This window comes from Lissotriton helveticus, chromosome 2_2, assembly GCF_964261635.1.
Source record: "Lissotriton helveticus chromosome 2_2, aLisHel1.1, whole genome shotgun sequence".
Taxonomy (NCBI): domain Eukaryota; kingdom Metazoa; phylum Chordata; class Amphibia; order Caudata; family Salamandridae; genus Lissotriton; species Lissotriton helveticus.
In genome coordinates, this window is record NC_136060.1 from 176,390,677 (window position 1) to 176,416,192 (window position 25,516).

A 25,516-nucleotide genomic window follows, 5' to 3' on the forward strand; every position below is an offset into this window, starting at 1 on the left:
AAAAATATGAGGAGAAGGAAGGAGCCACGGACCCTTCAAAGTTAATAGGAACCCACCCTACACAGCCTCAACTAAGCTGGTGACTCTAAAGCAACCATTAACGAAGTGTGGGGAGATTTTGGGGCTATGTAGCTCCTACTGGGCCACTGTCATCTCCCACTTTGGAACTATTCTGTTCCATGCTCTTGCAACCTCAATTTACCCTGTCCCCTTTTGGCCTCGCTAAAAAAGCAAGATACCTCTGCACCTGGCCAACCTAAGTCATTCCCTTTTCCAGCTTTCATACCTAGACCTCACTGCTGTATTCCATTTCAGCATCTTGTCTCTAATCTATAAATTTGATTTTGAGTTTACACTTTCTAGGGCGGGGTTATATACCCAATAGACACATCTCAGGAGAGGTTATGTTTCTATCAGTTGCCTCATTAATAAGATTAATAATCTCCGATCAATGTCCCTGCATTTGATAAGTGTGCCTATTTCCCCACATCTAGGGCATTTAGCTAATGCGCCTAGAAAGCATTTATTAATTCTGCTCTGGATATAGTAGGCCCCATGAAAATGGTAAAAATGACTCAGTTTCCAGCAAACATCGCTGGAGATTTTGGGGGCATTCTCCAATGCTTGCACGCATTCTTATTCCTTAATTGGTATATTCAGGTCTGCCGCCCAATTATCCCTAAGTGCATCCAAGTACACATTAATGTGGTTAATCAGCATGTGATATATTAGAGTTATGGCCCTACAACTGCCCAAGGTGGCATGTATTGTATGGGGCCCCAGGTGCACAGGAAGTTCACTCGTCCCTCCATGTGTCTTTCAGTGCCACTATTATAGAACTATACAACAGAAAATGTCCCACAGGCAAATCAGAATCATTAATCGACTCTTCATACTCCAGGAGTTCCCTTTCCCTAAATAGGGCTCTAATTCTGTCAACCCATGATCTACCTGTGTATGCAAGCTTACCCAAATTCCCTTGTAGGACAGGGCAAGCAGGAAATATTATGGGATGGGATGTTCGGTGTATAGGCTGCCTAGGGGACTAGTGCTCTTATTTTTTTCAAACTTCTGGTCCATCAATATTTTCACTTTTAAGAGGCCCTTTATTTCCGAATTTCTTCTGTTGGTCCTAGCGTGAGTTGGGTGGTCCATCTTGCACCAGTAACAAGGCCTGTCTGTGTTGGCAGTCACCTAGTTACTCACTGAAGCTCAGCAGGTAAGTAATAAGTCTCACAGTTCGGTGCAGCAAGCCCCCTAACCCAACCCCTGAGTATCATTATTGGCAGAGTAGTGTAGTAATACAGAGACCTGGACAGACATTTTAGCAATCCGCACTCTACCAGTCATCGAGATCAGAAGCAATAGCTGCTCTGATATTCCCGTCTAGCAAATCTGTTTCTGATCGATATAAATATATATATATATCTGGACAGACATTATATATACATTATATTAATATATATATATATATATATAGAGAATGGGTGAATAAAACCTGTTTTTGAAATCGTTCAGGAAGAGTGCGGCTCATTTTTTGTTTTGCTCAAACATATATATATCCATATGCATCGCATGGAATAAACTATTTTCTTTGATTCACATCCCACGGAGTTGGTGCCTTTTCTTTCATCAAGAGAAGAGGTTTGGAAAGAATATATATATCACCCTATTGACGTCAGTTCCCATGTAATGTCATGACCCAATTGTACTGCTATTTCCCCTTCTTGTGGTTTCTGCACCTGAAGGACGCTCGATGTATGCCAATTAATTCACAGCCCTGACAGGTGTCCATATGTGTTCAAGGCATGAATGGTCTTTCATGGATCTGGCTGCTTATCCTTAAGGAATAATAACATACCATTTGCATATTACGATATGTAGTTTGGCATGTCTTGAGTTATTACTCCATAATAAATATTCTCCTGTCTCACTTGTTAAAAAGCAGGGGAAACAATGGGCACTCTGCCTCGTCTCACTTTCTACCACATATGAATCAGAAATGACTCTACTAGTTTTCACACATGCTGCGGGTGTGGTATAAAGGAGTCTTGCCCATTCACCAAATCCCTGTCCCAACCCCTTTTTATCTAGAAAAGCATATAGATATAGCTATTCCAGGGTGTTGAACACTTTTTCAACATCTATTGTTGCAATTAAGGCATCAATGTTCGTGTCTGAGAGGTAGTCTAGTATTTCGATTGCTGTATTTCTTCCTGGGATAACCCATTCTGATCAGGATGTATAATACCCTGCATAAAAGGTAGCAACCTCACAGCAAGTAGTTTACTTAAGATTTTATAATCTACATTATGATTTGATAATGACCTTCATGCAGACACATATGCTTGGCTTGAATAATGGAATCACTAATGCCGCTCCAGTAGGCTGAGGGGGTGGGGGAGGGACGCACAGATCTGTCTCTTAGATACACTTTCACTAGCTTTGGGGCTGTTAGATGTACGCTGAAGTAAAATTCTACCGGTAGGCAATCTGACCCAGTGACTCTCCAGTTTGCCATCCCTTTCAGTGCTGCTATTAGTTCTGTTGCAATGTTTTCTCCACCGATGACTCTGCTTCCTCCTGAGACAATGTTGATAATAGAACCTCACCCCAAAAAACATCTAGCACTCCACCCAGTTGGTCCACCCTTTTTGTGTATAACATTTTGTAATATTGTGCAGATGTGCCTAATATTAGTTTACTAATGAGCTAAACCACCCAACTGAGTTGTATTTATTTTATGTACCACAGCTAGCCCCCTTCATCTCTGATCCTTTCTTCTTTTGGAGTGTAAAGTGAAGAGAGAGCAACAGCAGCAGGCTAAGGTCATATGTACTGTGGACACCTACTAAAGAATCTAATCTGATGATCTTGGCGTGAATCTGGACCTGCCCATTTTTCTTTCAGAGTCCAGCGCACTATAAACCGTCCCATGGCTAGTATCCGTTCTCAATGCTTGGGTTTCACCAAGTAAACCTCCGATTGGGGATTCACTCCAGAGTATGGCATTAGCAGCAGCAACTGCATGTTCTCTTCCTTTAAGGATTTGATCTCTCAAAGGACGACTGTGTCACACTCCAGAGATGTTCCTCCTTTCCCCCTACGTTGACTGGTGCCCTAGTCAGCTCATTCTGTCTTTGTCCCCATTTAATTGACTCTCCATCCACTTCCACAACTTAGGGTCTGTTAAGAACTTGTCTCCTGTCAGTTATTGTTTTCAGTTTGGCCTGAAGCAGCATAGCATATTTTACCCCCTTAGTGCGCAGTTGTCTCTGAACTGCCATTAAGGATGCTCTGTGTTGTTGTATTGTGTCCGTGAAGCCCTGGAATATCATCACATTGAGATTTTCGACAGTAATCTCACCTTGGTATGATGCTTGTTGCAATATGTATTCTTGGTCACTGTAGTGAAGTCTAGACGGAAGGGGTTTTGCCAGGTTCTTGTCAGCTAGCTCCAGTGCGAAAAGGGACGAGAGTCCCTCAGGGCCACCACTTGCCTCAATCAGTTACTTTAAACTGGTAATCATACATTTCTAGTTCATTCTGGGAGGCCCATTATTTCTGATGTTTTTCTTTCGGGTGTGCCATTCTGTGTCTTCAGTAAAAATACTAATTTCTTTCAGTTGCCTCTGCAGGTCCTCTGTGACAATTTTGATATTGGACTCCTCCTGTTCAGTTTTACTAATCTGCTCTGCCATCCTGCATTGATCTCGCAGTAGTCCATTATCCACCAGCATAGTGTCCATTTAATGTTCAAGAGTTCTTCTAGTGGCTTTTATGGGGGTGAAGGTGGAGTCCAATTAGTCCCACTGATTCTCTTCCCTGTCGGATGTGGTAGATGGCGAAGGCACCTTTGCAGCCATTTACTTCTGTTGTATATTATGCACCTCCATTGCTTTCCATTTGTTGTGTTTCCCCATCACTGTGGAAATTGCACCACTAAACCAAAGAGTGTTTAAGCCTTTTGTCAAAAAAATGTGAGCAAAAACATGCATACCTGTGACAGTCGGCTAAATTATAATGGGCAAATTATCGGGTCTTATCAAGCAGTTCGATAAACCATCCCCTTCCTCAAGTCCAAATAACCTCACCATGCTAGTAGCACATGTATCTACTGTCCATTTGCAGGACTCCAAATTGCTGTGCTGAGGTCAGAGTTTTCACCAGTAGAAGGAAACAGCCCAATCTAGGCCCTAATACACCATCTGTCGCTTCTCCCTTCCAGTTTTGTACTAGCTGCAGAGGGACGACTATCCCTCAGTCTCAGGTTCCCTCTTCCTGGCCGGGCACAGTGTTTGTACATATGTTACGTGATATCTTCTCCTTCACAAACCTACCTCTCCTAATACAGGCAGAGATATTGATTCTGTAGCCTCTTTTTCAAGGCCTCACGCTTCACCTTCACAGGAGGGGAGGAATCTCATGGTAATCTTTTTAATCCCCTGCACCAGTTTTCCGCTCCTCTCAGCCGTAAGCAGCCACCCCACTACGCATAGAACTTCCATCTGGTACGACAGGTATGCAGACCATGGGGACCTAGAGCACAAGCAACTGCAGGAAACACATCCAAGCTCCCGCTGGGCCACAGTATTCACCGTCCTGACTTCATAGTAGCCACCATCTTACCTTGTTTGTTCTACCAGTCCTTGTCACTATAATAGAGCAAATCTGCTCACCAGCTCGATATGCTTACCCCTGATTACCAAACAGGACCTGGGGGAGGGTTCCGGACACCTGTAATGTTCATTTCTTTGCTAGTTAGTGTTCTCAAGATGCCCATAGAAGCTCTGCTTATTCGCTGCTCACCAGTTCATGGTAGCTGCCACCTTGAATTGGCTCTCGCGCCCAGAGCCGTGCTTCGCTGCAAAGGCCAATAACCGCTCTGGGTGGAGAGCCAGAATTGAGTCTCCTGCATCAGCTTAGTCATGCTAGTTCCATCTCTTAATCCATGTAGAGCTGGACACTAGTTTCTGCCTGGAGGATGTTGTTGGATGGTGGGAGCCTGCTGGAAGTCGATCGACCTGCATGTTATACCATCTGTGTCAGGCCACGCCCCTGGATAGGTATCTTTCTTGCCGAGGATGTTAAACACAAAATAATGTGTACGGTTGTGTGGTACTTCTCTGCTGATTTGAAGTCAAAAATCGCGTCTTTAGCACTAGTTAACGCCACTGTCACTTGTTAAAGTTTGAAAGGGGTGGGTCTGAACCACTGGTCGCTGTCTATGAATCAAGAGGGGAGTGTAGCCCTAGGTCTACAGGAGGCTTTATTGACTGCTAGGAATAGCTGAATAGATTGTTCAGCGTCCTGCAAGTCAAAAGTCAAGAGGCTGTAGTTGAGAAGTGTGATGTGATCGTGGAAGTTGTGATATTACGCATTTTGGACTCCACTGAGCGGTGAAGTGAGTGCATCAGGTTTTGAACGTTGTCATGGTGACTGTGAAGGCTCACATAAGTTTTAGACTTAGTTGCAAAGTTTACAAAAATATATATTGGAACTTTACTATAGAGATCTACTCTTTTATTGAGTTTTAGGAAATCAGGTGAATTCTTTTATATCAGGCTTGCTATCCAGGGTGTTTTTTTGGCAAAAGCACATGGTGCCTCTTCCTTTCCCTCAAAACCACTGCTGCAACAATTTCCATAATTGCATCCAATCTGCTCATTGCCACGATGCATGATCCATTATTATTTTCCCTCTTTTGCACCATTGTTCCTTTTTATTTCCTTTCTTTAAGCTACCTTTATGTTGTGCAATTATTATTTGTGACCTATGCCAATACGTGTTATTCTTTGTTTTAATTTATGAAATGATCCCTTTTTTCAGATTTCAAATTCTAACCTTTTCCCTGCTTCATTGCCGACGCCTCGTGATCCATGTCAGAAGTACTTCCAGGTCAGATTCGCATTGACATATTTCAGTAACACAAAAAAACATTGTACCACGTTGTCCGTCTAGTCCCATCATTTTTTGTAAGCGTTTGAAAGAGACCCATATCTCTCATTTAGCTGCAATAAAGGAATGTTACACATGCTCACCTGTAAGTAGAATCCTTATTGCGTATGTTGTCGACTATTGAAGCTTCATACTTGTTCTGCAGACTCACAAGTATTCATCATACCACTGTGTGAATTATGTTTGCATGCTTTCAAGCAGCTGATATGCAATTAATGAATTCCTGTCTTCCAGAACCTCTATATTCCAACTTCCCTTATTAATCTTTTCTCTGTGCTAATGGGGTGTGCTACACTGAGGAATTGATGGAGAAGCTTTATGCACAACATAGAAATGGTTTAAATCCTCCTGAATATCCACTTGTGTGTTTTTCCCTATTCTCTACAGTGTGTCAAATTAGGCGAGATGTTTCTTCAACCGTGAACTCTTTTGCCAGGTGTAAGACCTTTTTTCCAGTTGCCTCTGTATCCTTTTGTAGTCCTTATGTTGCTTAGTGGACTACTGCATATGTCACATGTCATTTCTTTCTTTATTTTTAAGCACAGGTATGCCCGTAAGACCAAAAAGCTGACTGATTAACGAAAAATGAAAATCCGCTGAAAAGAGAAGCATTCAAACTCTTACAAAATTGTTCAAAATTTTAAAGCAGGTGGTGATCCAAAGGAAGTGAATCCGAGCTGGGAAATCAAAACTATGAAAGATCTTTGCAGCACTAGGCCTCTTTAAAACAAATCACTCCGAGTAGACATTGATCTTCCAATCTTCAGGGGCATAATGCAAGCCCTAGCGCTGCAGGCATGGGGCTCCCGTCAGCACAGTCTATCAGTATATGTGAGGTATAAGAGGCTGAGGGGCCTCATCATGTTCTGCAGGTGGGCTCCATAATTTTTTTGTTCACACTACTGACGATCTAATAGATCTTCCTCAAACATACGTGTAGATGATATTAGGCTCTGTGGCTCAATCCATATCGGCTTGAACTGCACCTATTGCTTTACCGAAATGACTGCAGAGACAGGATCAGATGCTAGGAGACCACACAGCAGCCTGACCCGAGATTCTGGAATCTTGGAGTTTATGCAGGTTGCACCAAATATTTCATTACAACATCACAACAGTGCAAGTGTGGTAATACACAGGCCCCCAGTACTCTGCGTTGTGGGTGTAAGGTAACACTTTATGCAGAATTTTACGTTTTCAACCTGCAACCCAAACCTTTAACACCTGGGCATAAAAAGCAAGAACTTTGTTGGTCAAAAACAACTCCAGGTTTTTCCAAGGTCATCTTAAGGATTTTTGGAGCCCCAGGCAAGGCATATTTTGCGGCCTCCTGTTTCGAAAAACTTCGTATTTCATTATTCATTTTCTACTATTTCAAGTCTGCATGATGCCAAACAATATTGAATTATACGTTAGGCTTTCAAACCCAGGCTCCACTGAAAAATGTCTTTTCCAGGTCACAAAAATCCTTAAGATACACTTAGTACAGAGAGAGAGAGTTAGAGGTGAAGGTAGACAGAGAAAGAGAGAGGATGAAGTAGATAAATAGGCAGAGATGAGCTATAGAAAAAAAACACTTTCCCATGGGGCCTCTTGGAAAGAGTGGTTTCTGGGCAATTATCAAGTTTTCTCATATTTTAAACCATTCCTGGCGTTTTTCACTGACCCCACTGTCATAGGCACTAGTCCTAGATAATTAGGCCAGCAATAACAGGTTAACAATTTAAAGCTCTATCATTACTTAAACACTTAGTTGTCCATAGTTGACCCACAGAGGTTGTAAAGTACTTTGGTCTCCAGCACCCATTATATACATGCTATACCAATGGTACTTATAGAGCACATGTGCACCATACAGAAATGGAGTTATTTATTTGGGAGAGAGGGCACCCCAGCCAAATAGTCTAGTCAAATTAGTTAAAAAAATGTGCTAACCTAGAACTAATTGCAATACAATTTCTGTGAGTAGATTCTTATTGAAAACTTTCCGTAGAAAACGATGGTTAAAAGTCTACCACTCTATCATGACGCGTTAATCCAATATGGCGGATTTTTTAAAAAGGCTGCCGATTATTTGAGCTATAGGGGATAACTGTTTATATGCCCATGTGTGGTATCATTTTATGTGTTTTTAGGGACGGGAAAGTCTAAAATAACATCAAAAATAGTTTCTGATGACCATAATATCAAATAATCACGGAATATGTCAGATAGACAAAGTTTGTATAACTTTTGAAATAGTTTGTTAGTGTTTGTGTTTTGTTTTGGAACTGTTGTTTGTCTTTTTGTTAATCAAAAATGTTTCATTTATGTGTTACAGGTTCGTGCGAGTTGCTGTGCGATACAGTGAAAATGAACGTAGAAAAGTGTTTGATTTGTGATGTGGTGTTTCAAGAAGATGACGATGTATCTGTACTCACTGAAAGAGGAGTGACTGGAATTCAAAAAACATGCAAGGAGAGACAAATATCTAAGTTTCACGTTTGTGTTGGGCAGAAAGTTCACAAGAAATGTAGAGCGCGTTTTGTTAACTTGAAAGCTCCGTTCCAGGAGAAAGAATCCGATCCCACAACTTCTCGTGTTCTACGGTCATGTGAAACCCCGTCTTAATGACCGTTGAAAAGTTTCCAGTTGGAGTCACAGTGGCAATAATGCCCATCCCATGAAAAGTACCATGGCCATCTATTGTAATAATATTGTGATCAATATTATCAGCTGCATATTGAACGAATTTCAGAGGACTTTCAGAAGGTTCCACAAGGACAGGTATAGTATTTCCTCTTTCTGCTGCAGCTGAACGTTCAAAACGAAGAACTTCTGAATAGGAGCTACAGAAGCCCATATGATTTAATGCTTCAACTACAAATCTCGAGCTTGTATTGTCATGTAATTGAACTGCCAGCCCTAACTGCATCGGTGCAACTAAGACTCGTGGGCTCACAGCTTGCATAATTGCCTGTCCTAGAGAAGCTACTTTTCTCTCTCTGTTGGTTTTATCAGTAACAAAAACTGATAATAAGAGCCTTAACGAATCCGGAATATAGCTCACATTATAGTCAACACTACTCATGTTTTCAATGGGTGGATATATTTCTGGTTCTACAGGGATTTCTTTAATATAATTTCTTATTATTTCAGCAGCTGCCATAAGGAGATTGTTTCGATTCTCTTCAACATCTTCGTGGCTATGACTGTGGTACTCTTGCAATACATGAGCAGCTGTACTTTTAAAAGTAACAACATCAGCAGTCCCTGCAACTGTTCCTATGAAGATTTCATCTTCAAAATGCTCTGAGTTTTTGTTTCAACTACTTGAAGAAAAGTTTCCTGTCGAAATAAGTCCGCTGGTCGACCTGAAGATATTGGAGGGCTATCAGTGAACTGCCCAGGAATGAATTTTCCAGTATAAAAATTGACGGAACACTGTTTGTGGTAGCATGCATCTACAGCATGTAAATCAGACACATTTTGGATACGTCTCTTAACTTTGTCTGCCCATTCATCATTGCGTTTGTTGCATTTTTGTGAAACTGATGATTTTAATTCAACTTAACTCAGTACCACAGAAAAAAAAATTCTAAAATCAAACGGGGTTTCACACGACCGTAGAACACGCGAAGTTGTGGGATCTGATTCTTTCGCCTGGACTAGAGTTTTCAAGTTAACAAAACGCGCTCTACATTTCTTGTGAACTTTCTGCCCAACACAAACGTGAAACTTAGATATTTTTCTCTCCTTGCATGTTTTTTGAATTCCAGTCACCCCTCTTTCAGTGAGTACAGATACATCGTCATCTTCTTGAAACACCGCATCACAAATGAAACACTTTTCTTCGCCCATTTTCACTGTATCTCACAGCAACTCGCAAGAACCTGTAACACATGAATGAAACATTTTTGATTAACAAGAAAACAAACAATAACAACAAAGTTACAAAACACAAACAATAGCAAACTTTTTATTTCAAACGTTAATTGTAATATTTACGTTCCTTCACACTTTGTCATATAAGTCAACGAAAAAATTATACAAACTTTGTCTATCTGACATATTCCGCGATTATTTGATATTATGGTCATCCAAAACAATTTTTGATATTTTTTACTTTCCCGTCCCTAAAAACATATAAAATTATACCACACCCTATATCTCAAATAATGGGCAGCAGTTTTGAAAAATCCGCCATATTGGATTAACGCGTCATGATAGAGTGGTAGACTTTTCACCATCGTTTTCTACGGAAAAATTTCAATAAGAATCCACTCACAGAAATTGTATTGCAATTAGTTCTAGGTTCCGCAACAAATTGACTAGTCTAAAACTTGAGAAACCCATGCTGATTATGTTAAAATAAAATTCTGATCCCCTTCATAGCCAATGTCATCAAGGCCATGCCAAGGTCTTCAAGAAGGCCATCAATGCCCAACTCTCTGAGTTCATCAAAAGCCAACCATGTCCTGCACCCCTCTCAGCCTGGGTTCTGAAGCAACCAGAGCACCGAGAGCCCCCCCTCCTCGCCGCCACCGATGACGTCCACTCCCTCCTCGACAGGGGAGAAACAGCAGCCCTCATCCTCCTGGACCTCCCGGCCGCCTTCAACACCATCTCCCACCACACCCTAAGCATGAGATGAGACTCCACGACAAAGCACTAGACTGGATCAGTTCCTTCCTCGCCGGTAGAACACAGCGTGTCAGACTACCACTGTTCCTCTCAGGATCCACGGAGACCGCCTGTGAAGTTCCTCCGGGCTCCTCCCTGAGCCCAGCCCTCTTCAACATCTACATGGCCCTGCTCACAGCCATAGTCCGTAACCATAGACTCGACATAGTCTCCTACGCCGACGACACCTAGCTGAATCTTTCCCTCACCAACAAGCCCACAATGGCCAGAAACAACTTCCACAATGGAATGAATGGCCATCGCTACCTGTATGAGAGAAAGCTGCCTCAAGCACAACTCGGAAAGACCGAAGTCCTCATCCTGGGGCCCAACACCTCTGCCTGGGAAGACTCCTGGTAGCCCCCCACGCTAGGTCCTCCCTGTCACCCACGAACCATGCACAAAACCTCGGCATCATACTGGACTCCTTGCTCACGATGAATCCCCAGATCATTGCTGTCTCTTCGTCATGCTTCCTCACTCTTAGCTTGCTTCAAAAGACCTTCAGATGGATCCCGACTGAGGCCAGAAAGCATGTCACCCACGCACTCAGCAGCAGCAGACTTGACTACGGCAATACACTCTGCACAACTGTCACCCAGAAACTCCTCCGGAAACTACAGAACGTTCAGATCACCACAGCCAGACTGTTCCTCCATATCCCCTGCAGCAGCCGCATTTCCGAACACCTGTGAGAACTCCACTGGCTCCCAGTCAACAAAAAGAGTCCCATTCAAGCTTCACACAGGCCTAAAAAGTCCTCCACGACACCAGACCAGCATACCTGAACCACTGCCTCTCATTCCACGTATCCACCAGACACCTCTGCTCTGCCGAAATGGCCCTTGCCACTGCCCCTCGGATCCGTAAGACCAAGACTGGAGGAAGGACCTTCTCCTACTTCTCTGCCAAAACCTGGAACACCCTGCCTCTCCACCTCAGGCTATCCCTGTCACTGACCTAATTCAGGAAGGATCACAAGACCTGGCCTTCTACTGAACCTCAGCGCCCCTCAGGACCTGCAGCCTGCCGCTCCCAGCGCCTTGAGACACTCGGGGTGAGTAGTCGCTCCTAACAAACACTGATTGATTGATTGATTGAGAGAATCTCTGCTTAACCCTTGGTAGCTGTGGCTCAAGCAACAGGCAATCCCCAGGCGAAGTGTGTGGTAAGTGCAAGCAGTACTAGCAATATCAAAGTAAAGATCAGAACACAATAAAACTTCCAACCAAACCAACTTAGAAAAATAGACACACATTTAGAAATTCAGAAAAAAATCAACCACTATAGAAAAACAACAGTTCATGGTGGACTGTGACCCAGGCACAATTTCAGGCCAGTGGCGATGGAGCAGAGGTTGGATACATTAAGTGGGTCGACCCGGTCAAAGGTTGTACCTTTAGAATTACTCTCCAACTGCGGGAAAAGCTTCTTCTGGTCAGTCGTGCTGCCCCATGATTATCTGGACAGGCTTCTGGGCACCAGGTGTCTCACTACTAGGCCTCCTAAAGGGTCTAGTCCTCTTTAGTCATCTGGATCTTCTTGGTGGCAGGAGGCCGTCTGATTTTGGTGTCCCTGAATCAGGTAAACCGGAGGCCACCCGCTTGACCCTTGTAGGGCAGTTCTAGACCCCGTGTTCCAGCAGGATTCAGGGGTCCTTGAATTCTTGTGTGAGTCGTCGTCTTCCAGCAGGAGCCAGAGCTCAGTATTCTTCTTACAGGTTGGCCTTCTTCAGATAAAGCCTTCCCAGGTGCATGGATGTTCTGAGGAGGTGGTACTACCAGATGTATCCTGTGCACTAGCCAGTCACTGGAGTAATTCTATCACCAAATCCTAACCCATATCATGCAGCCCTCTCCCCATTTTGCCACATTTACTCTTTGCCTACCTGTACATGTAACCCCTGTTTCAGGATGGTGGGATCCAGCTGCCACGAGGGAGGCATGTCTTCAGCTTCCTGAGCCCTCTCTTACCTGACAGGATCAAAACTGGTTTTCCCTCCCACTGTGGCCCGTCTATCTAGGAGGTTGCAAGGGATGAACAGAAGAATCTATTCCTAGCATTTGCGAGTCAAAAGAAGCTGTGCTAAATATGCCCATTGTTCTGCCGGCTGTTCATGGCAACTCCAAGATTGCTAATTCATGCCAAGTGCTCATTAGTTAACAATCATTGGTCCTTCCTGGACCCAGAGGCAAGCCACTGTCCTCTGAGGAAGAGTAGTTAACTCTCCCAACCAAAGATGTGTATTCCAGCACCGAAGGTGAAACAAATTGCAGAACTGGATTTCCACACTATGTGACTGGGAATAGGCTATCTAGGAGGGTCCTGGGAATGAATAGGATAAACCATCTTTGGCATCTCCAATTCAAAAGAGGTGTTTGTCTAGTAATCTGCTCCTATCCACTCCCAGACAGCTAATGGGTGCTAAGTGATCAACAGTTAACAACCATTGGCATTTCCTGAGCCTACAGGCAAGCCATTGTTCTCTGAGCCAGTCATTAACTGTCCCAGCCAGTGATCTTTATTTCAGCTGTGGAGGCGGTTTTAAGCAATGTCTGACTCAGGCAACCTAAAGTACATTTTTACAAAGGTACTTTTATGCATAGGTTAACAAAAATCTGATCTCACCATTAAGACTTTGAAGCATTTTTCTAGCCCTTTCCTATGTGGAGGTTGAAAATAAAGATTTTAATCCCACCTAGGCTTAAAATGTCTAGCCTGGCCTACACCATAAAATAACTTGGGGCTCTGTTTCACTGTGAGGGTACACTAACCCCAATATGTAACTTGATGTATTTTTAAGCTCTATGGGTTTATAAGGCACAATTTAGGAGTGGCTTACGAATATATGGAAATTGCCTTTTCTTACTTGGCACAGGGATTGTTCCCTGCCTTGTATCACTGCAGTGCATTTAAACTGCAGCATAGCCAGAGCATAATGGTGCTCCTGATAGAAACATATTTGTTTAATACCTTTGGTTGGTGTAAATACCCACTTTAGCCCACCTATGATACTGAACTTTCAATGCTATAGGTTCACTTAATGTACCATTTACAGTGGACTTCTAGGGAAGTAAAAAATATGCTAGATAGGGAGTTACAATGTACATCATTTGGTTTAACATGGAAGCACAGGCGCTTTACTACTATATAAGAAGTGATAAAGAGCACAGAGTTCTAAAGCCAGCTAATCCCGACATGCACAAACTGGGGGACCATGACAAAAATGGTTCATTTCGTACAATGACTATAGCTGTTCCAAGACTTGTGACAGAGAGGCAAAATGTCTCTGAAGATAGTAGCAAAGCCCAAGTAACCAGCTAAGTGGTTGGATCACATGCACATACCGTATGCCTGTCATGTGTACACATCTGTAAAATTGCCAAGATTCTAACCTTGGGTTTCCCGATCTGGAAAAGGTGTCAAGAAGTGATCATCTTAGTCAATACCTTAATCGGCCACAGCAGCACCTGCATGATTAGTTCCAGTGTCCAAGACACAGCAGTCTATCTTGCATGGATCTAGATTTGGACTACTTGCTTTCCTGCACCCAATCCTTAACAGTCTCCACTAGTGTTTTAGGTGGGGGTAAGAACAGTTTTGGACCTGTATTCAGCAACCAAAAGCTTTCACCTCCTGCCGCGGTGACCCTGATTTCCCTGAAACCTACCCATGGGAAAAAAAAACTATTATCAAAGCAAAAGTTCTGTCTCTCTCCTAATGCTGCCTTCAGGAATCAGCCCATTCCCACAGTTGTGTGACTGAAAGTAAGAACTCAGCTTCCATTAATTTTGTTCTTTATGAATCTGAAGCAAAGTTCATTACTCTCTGGATGTAAGGTTGAAGCAGACCTCTCTTGCATTAACTCCAGGTGAACAAAGATGCTGGTCTAGGAGACTCCAATTCTGAAATGTGGAAAAAGGTAACTAGATTCCAAGTCAACCTTCTTCCACATAGGCCGATGCTTGTACAGGGCAGAGTAATTCTCACTTTTCTTTCTTATTCTGTCAGAACTCCATTGGCTCTGCCACAAAAAAGGTATGTATGTGGGACTTTGACTTTCCTGGCTGTCTTGGACACAATATTTTTTTCTTCCTTGATGTTCAAGAGAAGGCGCTTACTTTTCTTTTAGAAGTGATGGCAGCTGTATCTGCAATGTTAGCTTTAGCAAGATGGCACCAAAGAATGGGCTTGCTTGAATCCAGTGGTGTAGTGAACACGGAATCCTTCCCAATTAGGGCGACATGTGCAAAAGAATCAATTTATGCACGGAATGCTGGATAATGCAAACATTCACCCCCGGTCACAAGGATCTGGGTTTCATTCATCATTCTTTTGCTCACTACACCACCCCAGTTTGGACCCAGCCATATGCAAATCAGTCTTGACCCTGTTCCTTGTGGGAACACTCCAGCCCGAACTGCAAAGCCAGATCTTCCCTGGATCGGAAATAAGCATCCTGGGACCAATTTCAGGGCATCACCCTTCATCAGCCAGGCTAGCTTGAATCCAGTGGTGTAGTGGGGGCCTCCATAGTTTCAGTTTCCATCACTGCAGCCTCGTTTTTCAGAAAAAGTCTTTCAAGATTAGTACATTGCCCAGGTTCCCTTAGCCGATCAGTTGGGCAAAGGGTACTGCTTTTGCGGCACAGACCTCAAAGTTATCTAGTTCCACTTCACTATTCAAAGATTTTACAGCAGATATCAGATGGTTGTGGCTTAGGTGTATGCACCCATTATATTATGCTCTTGAGATGACGCCTGGGCCCAAGTAAACATCCCCTGAACCATGTATGCCACAAGGGAGACCTTTAGTCACAGTGGTGAAGGCTGATTATTCACCCTTGTCATCTATCACTTCACTGAACCACTAAGCTTTTGACCAATATGCCTTTAATCGTGTGTGGTTAAGTAGCCAGTAAACAGATAATCAGGTGTCAGTTGAAGGACAGATGGCTCAGGTTAATGCTTTGCCTCAGAACTAGCTAGATAAGGTATTCAAGTCATGTCCTGTCCATCCTTAGTTGCTGGAATCTGTGAATGCACAAACTCCTTTCAGGAAGTTCTTGTTCTGAAATGACAGCATATTGAGTGTCTGCTATGTGTGTCTTACACTTGTGTAATTGTTCTATTTTGTATGGTACTGAAGCCTTTTTAACCCATAGTCTCAAGTCACATTAAAGTTAGATCTTCCTTGCTGTTTTCTTCCTGCGCCCTTCTTTAAACCCACAAAGTACTGTACACAATTTAGAGGTTCCTAGGGCCCTCCAATGAAATTGGATGCAACCCTCCAATGAAATTGGATACAAACCGTAGAGTCATATGTAGACCCTTTTGTTAAGTATAGGGGTGTATCCTGGCAAAGTGTCATTTCAAATCACCACAAATTTTTATAAGTGGTACCTGTCGGTGGGATCCCACTTCAGGACAGCTTTGTGTTAATGCAGTCAACATTGTTTTTAGTGGCACTTTCTGCTGGATATGATCTTCAAACATGAACTTGGGCTACACTGTTCCTTCCCGAAAACCTTTGTATTTGAACTTTGCTCCAGATTGGATGCTTAATTCAGCCCACTTTTCTTGAAGAGCATGGTATACTAGGCCTCAGGAGTTTACAGGATAGCTGACAGCCTTCCCAACTCAGTTTCCTAATAAGCATCTATCAGCGCTTTGTACCAATAATTTACCAAAGGGACAACTGCAGAACCAGTGCAGTGTGAGTTCCAAAGGACGTGGACCCAAGCCAAGTAAAAAACCTAATCAAAACAAGATTCAAAGTCCAAATCATGAGGGTTTATTCAAAATTAAGAATCCCTACAAAACGGCAATAGGTTAGTCACTTCAATTCACCACACTACTGCCGGGACGTACCTGCCACCTTTAAGAAGGGGATTATCCAGATCGTCGTGGCTGGATTTCATAGATTTGAATTCTTATTGTGGGACAACTTCTTGAAATATTTTGGAATTTTACTGTGAATAAACCTTGGATTATTTCACCTAGCATATATAGCCCTGATGAAGTTCCTTTGAAAGGAACGAAACACGTTGGCTGATGCCTAATCGCTTGTTTTACCAAGAAGAATAAAAGAAACTTAGGGACTTACTTGAAAGTGTGTGACTTCTTTCCTGGTGCACCTTCCATGATCTAAAATCTTCTTGTCTGGATTCCAGTGGAGCCCAACTTGCGGCGGGTTTCGGACGCGGCATGTACAGGACTCTTATAATTGTGTAACAGGGATTGATGTGCTGAACCAGTGGTCAGCCGCGGGTTGGAGTTTTTTTGTAATTCCAAATAATTCATAATAAGCAAGAGGTTTAACATAAGGTCGACCTCCAGAATAAAAAAAAGCTAGAACCCAACACAGAGTCAAGTAACAGTCTAATGTAGGGGCTGCTCGATATGAAAGTAAGGAAAGGTACAAAGTCATCAAGAAGATCAACATGAGAAGTCTACCTCCGGAGAATAGGTAAAAAGCTCTGCCACGCATCCCACAAGAAGCACATTTTATAGTTTCAGAGGAGTAGAAAACAACACTCTTTGCATGGTGTGAAGTGATACCATGGTCCTTAAGAATAATAATTACATGAAAGAAACCAATCAACGTTTCAGAAATTGTTACATAAAAGTGGCTTACTCTATGGGGCCGCCTAAACTTAATAGACCAGTATCTTCTTTGAAGTACATACAAAGGGGAAATTACATTACAATGCTAAATAATGAACCGTCTAAATGAATAAACAACAGTTGTGGCTGTCAGCATCAACAGCCTTGGTTATTTGCCTTATTATGAGAACATATCCGGCATGACTTTCTTCGTAGCACAAGATAGTTTCATGAAGATTCACCACAATACAGATGCCATTTCAATTAATCTTTTGTTAATGGAAAATAACTACAGCAGGTCTTACAATGTGAAAAATAAAACCGTATTTATTTTACAGGCATTCAAAGGCTCAGTTATGAACTCGAGGCCTGGTCATGCGAATGTAAACACCCTGATGAACATTAGACTTTTAATTACATCTAGAAGTAAGGGATTTGGGACATAATAAACAGCACATGTTACTCACTACAGTGACATACTTACTCTTAGTCCAACTCTCCTCTTCTTTATCACAACTTACCTACCATCCTTATTCTCATTCTACCTGTCTTTTTAGTGTAAACTGAGACAAAAGGAATTGAGGTATGGAAATAGCATGCACGTTGAGGTGAGAGACCAGGCACAGACCATCTTACACTGGAATTCTTTGTACACTGTTCATAAAGTGCTCTTGTGACCCCTTATGTTATCTTACTTTTATGCCATAAGAAAAGTTGCCACAAAACATTGTCCTATTATTGTTGATTAATAATATTTGTTCCGGGTAATTTAGAGTATGATTTAGTTAAAAAAAATGAGCACTGCACACAGAAACAAATTGGTGTTTGTTTAGGTGATGGTAAATGCCATTTATGTTACTTCCAGACATAAAAACTGTGTCTATAGAGCCCAGTTTGATGGTGTCTTCATCTGTTTTTTTTTTTTTACGGAATGGTATCTCAGATATCCTTGTTGGTTACATGAGGGTTTTATATCGGAATCACACAAGCCATTACATTGCATGGCTTTATAATGCGGTCTTTACAACAACCCGTTTTACCACTACACTCCAACATCACAAGTCTTCCATTAGAGACAGCTCCCACTTACACTCTTAGGGCGAGCGGCTATGTACAAAATGATTATTCTCCCCAAATATTTGTACGCCCTACAGAACGAATACTATCCGCTCCCAGCAATGATACTGCCCAGAATCCACTCGGATCTGAGGGCTTTTCTCTGGTTAGGTAAGCAACCCAGAATAGCGTTGACTACTCTCCAGAGACACCAATACAGTGGAGGGATCTCGCTTCCTAATTTAGAAGCCTACTACTGGGCGGAACACATGACCCCGATTAATGATTAGCTGCATACTCGAGCAGACCATACCACCTATGCCCTAGAACGACACAAACTGTCCGCACACAATTTACTGTACTATCTGTATGGGGGTTCTGGACGGGAGCCGCTCCTCCCTGCGACTGTTACTACATTACTTGCATGGAACAAGGCCACAAAACGCATGGGTTGGGAGAAGAAACCCACCCGGCAGACACCGCTAAGGCACTGCAGGTGGCTGACGGAACTACATAAACCTAAGGAATTCCAAAGATGGGATGACATTGGTATCTCCTACATAGGGGATGTGATCGCCAAGGGGGAACTGAAAAACTTTCTGCCCCTAAAGTCGGAGTTTGGGCTTCAACACTCTCAGCTGTTCAAATACATGCAGTTGCGCCACGCTTGGCGGGCACAAAACATCAACAACACATAGGGGATGCTAAGGGTCTAGGAAAGACTACAAAATGCTAAACACTCGGAAGTAGTGTGAAGAAGTAGCCTCTGTAAGGAGAGAAAAAAGGCAACAATGTGAGAAAGATACCCATCAGCCCACCCAATGGCGGAGTCTCATCATCTGGGTTTTTATTAGAAACTGGTATCTACCAGGTACCTCTCTGGACAAATGTAGAGGAATGCTAGTATTAGATCCACCAGTGAGAGAGACAGCCAGAAGGATGTATTGGTAGGCCGAAGGGAAAAGAGTTGCAGTGCTCAAGAAAGTGTGTGATAGTGAAAAAAGTGTGATATTTAAAATTGTCTGTTATGGTGCCAAAGTACGACTTTATTAGGGGAGGTCAACATAACGACAAGGTTAAAAGCAGAGGGAAGATAGTGTGTCAAACAAATACTACTATCAGTTGTGGAAAATAAATGGTCAACATGTTTCAGCCTAGCAAGGCTTTCTTCAGGACCTATAAATAAAACACTACTGCAACAGTGAGAAAGAAGCAAAAATATGTGTATATGTAATGTAGACCTACCAGTAGAAGATTACTATATGGTAGTCTCATATCATTGTGACAAGAACTCTCCTGAAAATAAACACAGCAAAAACAAATGTAGACATATGAAAACTTCAATGCATATATAGATCCGCATACAACCTTTTGGTTGAAGTAACTCACCCATAATTTGTATGGAGATGGCCTCACCTCGCCTGGCACTCGCTCAGGTTAAAGAGGCCCCGCTCTGAGAAAATGGAGGGAAAATTGGTTTTAATTGTACATATAAATCAATATTAGGATACCCTCTGACATACCATATCTAAAATAGAAACCCTTAGATTGGGTGGACAAATAGCAGATGGCAATTGCAGCATTCCATGCATCGGTTGTCTCGTGGACTAATACGAGAAGTTCCGAGTTGTTTATATGCATGGTCGGTAATACACTAAGTAGCAGGATAATGCTCAATCTCATGTATCTCTAAACTGGTGTTTAAGTATAGAGCTGGGGGTTCAGGCATGTGGCAAAAAAGAGAGTGCGAAGGAAACATCACTTCATCAATCTCTAACCCCTGTATTTTATAATTATACTGTCTTGTGCCGTAATCAGGTCTTAAGTAAGTGACAGTGAATTCCGCATAGCACACTTCCAGTAGCAAGCGGAACAAGCGTCACTCAAAAGCCAAGGTGACTACACCGAAAAACAGCATTAGGAAACTTTTGCGAGCAAGAGAGTATGCAGTACGTCCCAGCGATGCGATCACCTACCTGTCCGTCGTTGCCTCGGTATGGCTACTGAGCCGATGAGAAGGTGACGGACAGGAAGGCCTGGTCGCGTTAAATTGTAGGCATGCGGACCAGAAGGAGACAATTCAATGGAAAAGAAACGTGTTTCCTGTATGGTGATACGTTCATTACGTAAACCAGAAACCGGAAATAGAATACTAGCCGGAAACCGAACTGACAGACGGCCTGGTCGCGTTGAATTTGAAGGCATGCGGATGAGAAGGAGACAACTCGATGTAGTAGAACCGTGTTTACTTTATGGTGATAGGTTCATTACGTAAACCGGAAACTGGAATGATAATACAGATCGGAAACCGGAAATGTTTAGTCGAGCAGTCGGCAGCCCAGATGTTGAAGATGTAGTCAGCACAAGCCTGGTTAGGTCAAATTTAATCAAATTTAAGACGTGCGGACCAGAGAGAAACAACTCCGTGACGCAAGATCGCGTCTTCAATAAAATAGTTTGTTTGTTGTATAGACCGAGGACCGGTAGTCAACCGCGGCCTAAAAACTGAGAAAGTCAAACAGATCGAGTGTCATCCGGGCATTGGAAGTGAAAAAAGCCAGTATCTCCACTTTCGCTGATCATGTTTATCAAAGTGCCCGAGCCCTCATCATGGGAAACCATAAATGACAAAGCATTGCCTCGCTACATACGGCACAGATAAGCAGGCAAACTACAGGTGGGGCACAAAACATCCACTTAACGGGGCTCCCAGAGTATGCACCACTGGAGGGTCGGCTCCTACAGGAACAGATCCAGGGGAAGGCAGTCTCACTCACCTATAAAACCCTAACCAACAATATGCTAGGAGACCTGGCGAAACTCAGACGGACATGGGAGGAGGAGGTGGGAGATGTGGATGACTTAGACTGGGACATAGTACTGATGCATCCCCGGGAGGTGGCGATTAAGTCTAGGCTACGCCTCATCCAATTTAACATACTCCACAGAACCTATTACGATAGGGTGAGACTCCATAGAATGGGGAAAATAGATGACACTAAATTCCTCCGATGTCGCCGAGATGACGGAGATTTTTATCACATTATGTGGACATGCGACTTGATACACAATTATTGGACCCACATCTTCACGGAATTGAGAGAGGTATTGGGGGTCCCACTTAACCAGGAGCCCAAGCTGGCTCTGTTGGGAATGACTAATGAGGTGGACCTACCTCGCCCTCTCCTAACCTTCCTGGTGCTGGCTTTGGCGGTAGCCAAAAGAGACATAGCGAAGCACTGGGGGTCACCGGAAATGGAGGAATGGAGAAGAGGGTTAGATCTCCACATGGCAGCCGAGAGAGTGACTTATAAAGCTAGGGGGTGCCCGAAGAAATTCCGTAGGGTCTGGACCAGGTGGCGCCATTATCATGGTTTGGATGGGCGGTTGTGAGGGAGGTGAGTTCAATATTAGGCTACAAGACCGCGTGAGCACCTCCAGGAAGGTCTTGGAGGGGACACTAAGAGATTACGGCATATCTAACTTATGGACATGGAACAAGTATGATATGTAATGTAACAGCGATGTACTATTGTGGAAGGGTGGGCGTGGGAGTAGGGGGGTGAGTACTGCTAATTACATTACTGTACTGTTGAGTTGTGATAAAATGCAAATAAAAATATTATAAAAAAAATCACAAGTCTTTACAACGAGCAGCGACTTGCCTTACAGGAAAATATTAGACTTTGGAGAGGTATTGGTTATTATAATTTGAGTCTCCTTGTCTGTTACATAACCTACGTGTTTGTGCGGGATTTTGTGTGTGTGTGTGTGTGTGTCTTTAAGATTGCCTTGCTATCCCTCCTTCCTCTTTTTCCATACTGGTCCTTTGTCCTTATAGCTAAACCGGTGAGTCGGGCCCATAGAGCTATGTTCAGCCAAAAGAAAAACTCAGTTGGCCTAAGATTTAGAAACATGCTGAAATTCTCTCATATGCACCTGTTCTGCACCAGCTTCTAAATTAGATATCAGTGTCATCCTGAGCTTTTTCAAGAAATCTCCTCCCTGGGTGATCTGCAACACCAAAGTCGTCAACCTAGGCTCAGGGTTTTGACACAGATTATAACCAAACTAGCTAATTCCTCCCTCTCCACAAGAGTTATACCCTCGAGCACTAAACATGCAGTTCACATCCATATCCTAAAGAAACTAACTTTAGATCCTGATAATTTTTCTAATAATAGACTCCTCTCTGGCCGATCTTGTGTGCAAAGATATTCGAAACAGTTTTCACTTGACAGTTGTCCACCTGACAGTTGTCCACCCACCTGAAAGCAAATGACCTCATGTGTGACTTCCAGTGAACCTTCAGACTCCATCTGGGCTCACACTTCTAAACATCAGGGAAGAACTACTGAATACCAGCGTCCTAGGCCACCCCTGCGAAATTATCCTATTTGTCCTCTTATCCGCTTTTCATACTATAGACCATCGGGTACTTATCAAGAGCCTTTCCACTTCAATCTACATTGGTAGAACTGCGCTGGCACAACTTTTGTCTTTACAAAACCGCCCCCGTCAAGTTAAAGCTGGACCATTTCTTTTAGAACTTCCAACATCTAATGTAGAATCAGAGGGTTTGGCATTCTCACCAATAGTATTTAACTTACATATGGGATTTCCACACTGTCAGCTAGAACCCCAAAAGATAGGATTTTGTCTGTAGGTGGAAGATGCAATTGGGTGTTGTACATCATCAAGTTTTTCATAGAACTATCCTAAAGTGATCTTTATCTATACCCACAACCCATAATGCTCTGCAGCCACCCAAGGGTTGGTCGCAGTGCTTTAAAAAAAATCATAAAATACAATCAAATTGTTCCTTCAGGAGCCTCAACAGCTGGAAGTTGCCCAGGCCTCTGTGACCTTCCTGGATGGACCAGGGCCCTGTGCCTTTCCCCTGCCATTACCTTTTTTGTAATGTTTGCCCTTTTACCACATGTTGGCAGTCATCTTTGTGTACCATCCTGTCTATGTTCCACCTTTGTTCTCGGTCTGACCAGCCTGCCTCATTCTGTGTAATGTGGGTGATGTTAACATATATTTAAGACTACTCTAGTCTGTCTTAACCTATGAGACTGTATCTGTACGTCGAGGAACTCTGCTTCAGCTCCAAGTTAACGACAGAGTCAACTTTAAGGTCCCCGCTAAAATTTCTGTCTGGGAAGTCACTGAACATTCGTATTTGTATATAACTGCATGCAATCTCTTGGCTGCAATCTAACACATGCCCCAATAAATTCATTAGCTCACCAAATTTTGAATGATTTCAAAATAGTACCTGAGGGAGAGAGTCTCAGTATGATCCTTGTGCTAAACCTTTCTCGGTTACATTAGCTTCAGTGAATTAAGACACCGCTTAAAGATCCAGTTCAGTGTGCATTAAGCACTCTATAAATTAATGCATCCACTCACAAGCCGCTAAGCTTGACTGGTACAGCTCCGGTCAGTGCATATGTCAGACGCAATTCCTGCAATTGGAATGTGGGTTCTGCAATTAAAATGTCGGTTGTATGATTATTTGAATTCTGCAACTAAAATGAAGTTTTACAGATATGTTTTCAGTTCCATCTGCATTTGAAATATCTTCAGTCGAATTCCACATCTGCAGTTGCAGGCTGCACTCAACTGTTGCAGTTCTACAATTGGGACCTGCAGTCTGCAATTAGAATCAGCCTTTTACAAACCTCCATCCCACAGTCGGCGCCTCTGTCCTACACTTGGGACCTGTGTCCTGCAATTGGAACCTTTGTCCTGCAAATACAATTTGCATTCAAAAATTGGAGTCCGTGTTCTATAAATCGAATCTGCAATCTACAGCTGGAATCCGCATTCTACAATTAAAGTGTGAATTTTTCAATTGCATTAATGGTTCCATAGTTTGAAGGAGAGCTCCCTGTTTGAAAAATGAATGTGGATGCGACACCAGGCAAAAAACTTGACCATAACTGGCCAGGTGAGTTTACGCATGTTTCAGTCTTGAAAAAAAGCATGAACGGCTATTGATGTTCCCTAAAAGGTAGTCTTTCACTTCAGGCTTCTCTCAGCCCACCCTCAGAACACACCCTTGAAGGTTCCCAAAAAACAGTAAGTTACTTGTCACAGCATTTGTGGAAGGATGTTGGAACATAGTTGATCCACAGTGAAAACATAGGTAAGCAAATCACAAGCTAAATCTTATTGGTAGCAAGTAGAAGAAGGTATTTACAGTTTTCCATAAATGTTTAATTTGGTTATTTCATTGCCATTGGGCCTCGGAGCACCAGTGCATGTTTCCTCATCTGAAGGCAGTAGTCCTTCTGCAGCTGGCGTGATCTCATGACAAGAAAGCCCTCTCTTGCAATTACTGATTTTCAAGAGGGGGTTGGCACACACTTAAAGCACTCTACCGCAGCACCATATATATTAGTGCGTGGGCTAGTAAGCAACCTTTCCTACTAACAATACCTGAAATCGATGGGAGACTGAAATCAGACTGAGAGGGGTACTTACATTTCAATGAAAAGATTTGGATTTCTGAATATTAAATGGCAAAAAGAAATAAGTGAGCGCGGTTTATTAATTTCCAGATTTATACTGCAAGAAGGGGAACCAAAGAAGATGCCATCCATGTTTTAAGAAGTCAGGGCATGGTGGGGTATAACTCAGGTGTTTATTAAGCTGCTTACAACGACCCCTGGCCAGCCTGATCCTCAGCAACTGTCTGCCACCAGCCGCCTAGAAGCCACTGACCGGATTCCAATAGTAGACACATCATGTTGCCTAGGAACAGGGGCAATAGCCAGGAACATTACAACATAGAATACAACACTATGGTCATGTCAGACCGAGCTTAGCTCACTCAAGAAGAACCCTCACTTATGGCCAAACTCAAGGAGTCTAAAATAATGAGTCAACGGTATGAAAGCCAAAGTGAACTAGGTGACGAAGCAGCTGAAATGTTTGCTAGGCAATATAGCATAACTTTAAAAGGATAAGTAACGTGTTGACAGAAAAATGGCCATACTGAAAACCAAGATAAATTATATATAGACTAGATGTGGCCCTGCAAGACCTTTGCGTGTCGGTCAATATACCCACACACTGGAATACAGAAGAGCTCCCTAAAGTTATTTTTACTCTACTCTTTCCAACAGATGCGTATGTTTTATGTGATAATGCTTGAAGTGTCCTTATTTATAGCTATTCAAATACATTTTTCATTAGCGATACTCCGCTTGATAAAGGAGACAACC

General features: G+C 42.8%; 1 protein-coding gene across 10 annotated transcripts in view; it reads left to right on the top strand.

Annotated features, from left to right (window-relative positions):
- APBB2 (amyloid beta precursor protein binding family B member 2) overlaps nt 1-25,516 on the top strand; it is a 1,314,926-nt gene that overhangs the window by 722,220 nt on the left and 567,190 nt on the right. For 2 of the 10 annotated variants that reach the window (XM_078678265.1, XM_078678264.1), the window contains exon 4: nt 5,830-5,898. The exons of 7 other annotated variants lie outside the window; for them this stretch is intronic. In XM_078678265.1, coding sequence (XP_078534391.1) covers nt 5,880-5,898 — 19 coding nt within the window. In that variant the 5' untranslated portion in view covers nt 5,830-5,879. Of the gene's footprint in view, nt 1-5,829; nt 5,899-6,345; nt 6,395-25,516 lie in introns of all 10 variants that reach the window. One more of the 10 variants, XM_078678269.1, reaches the window with a different exon arrangement.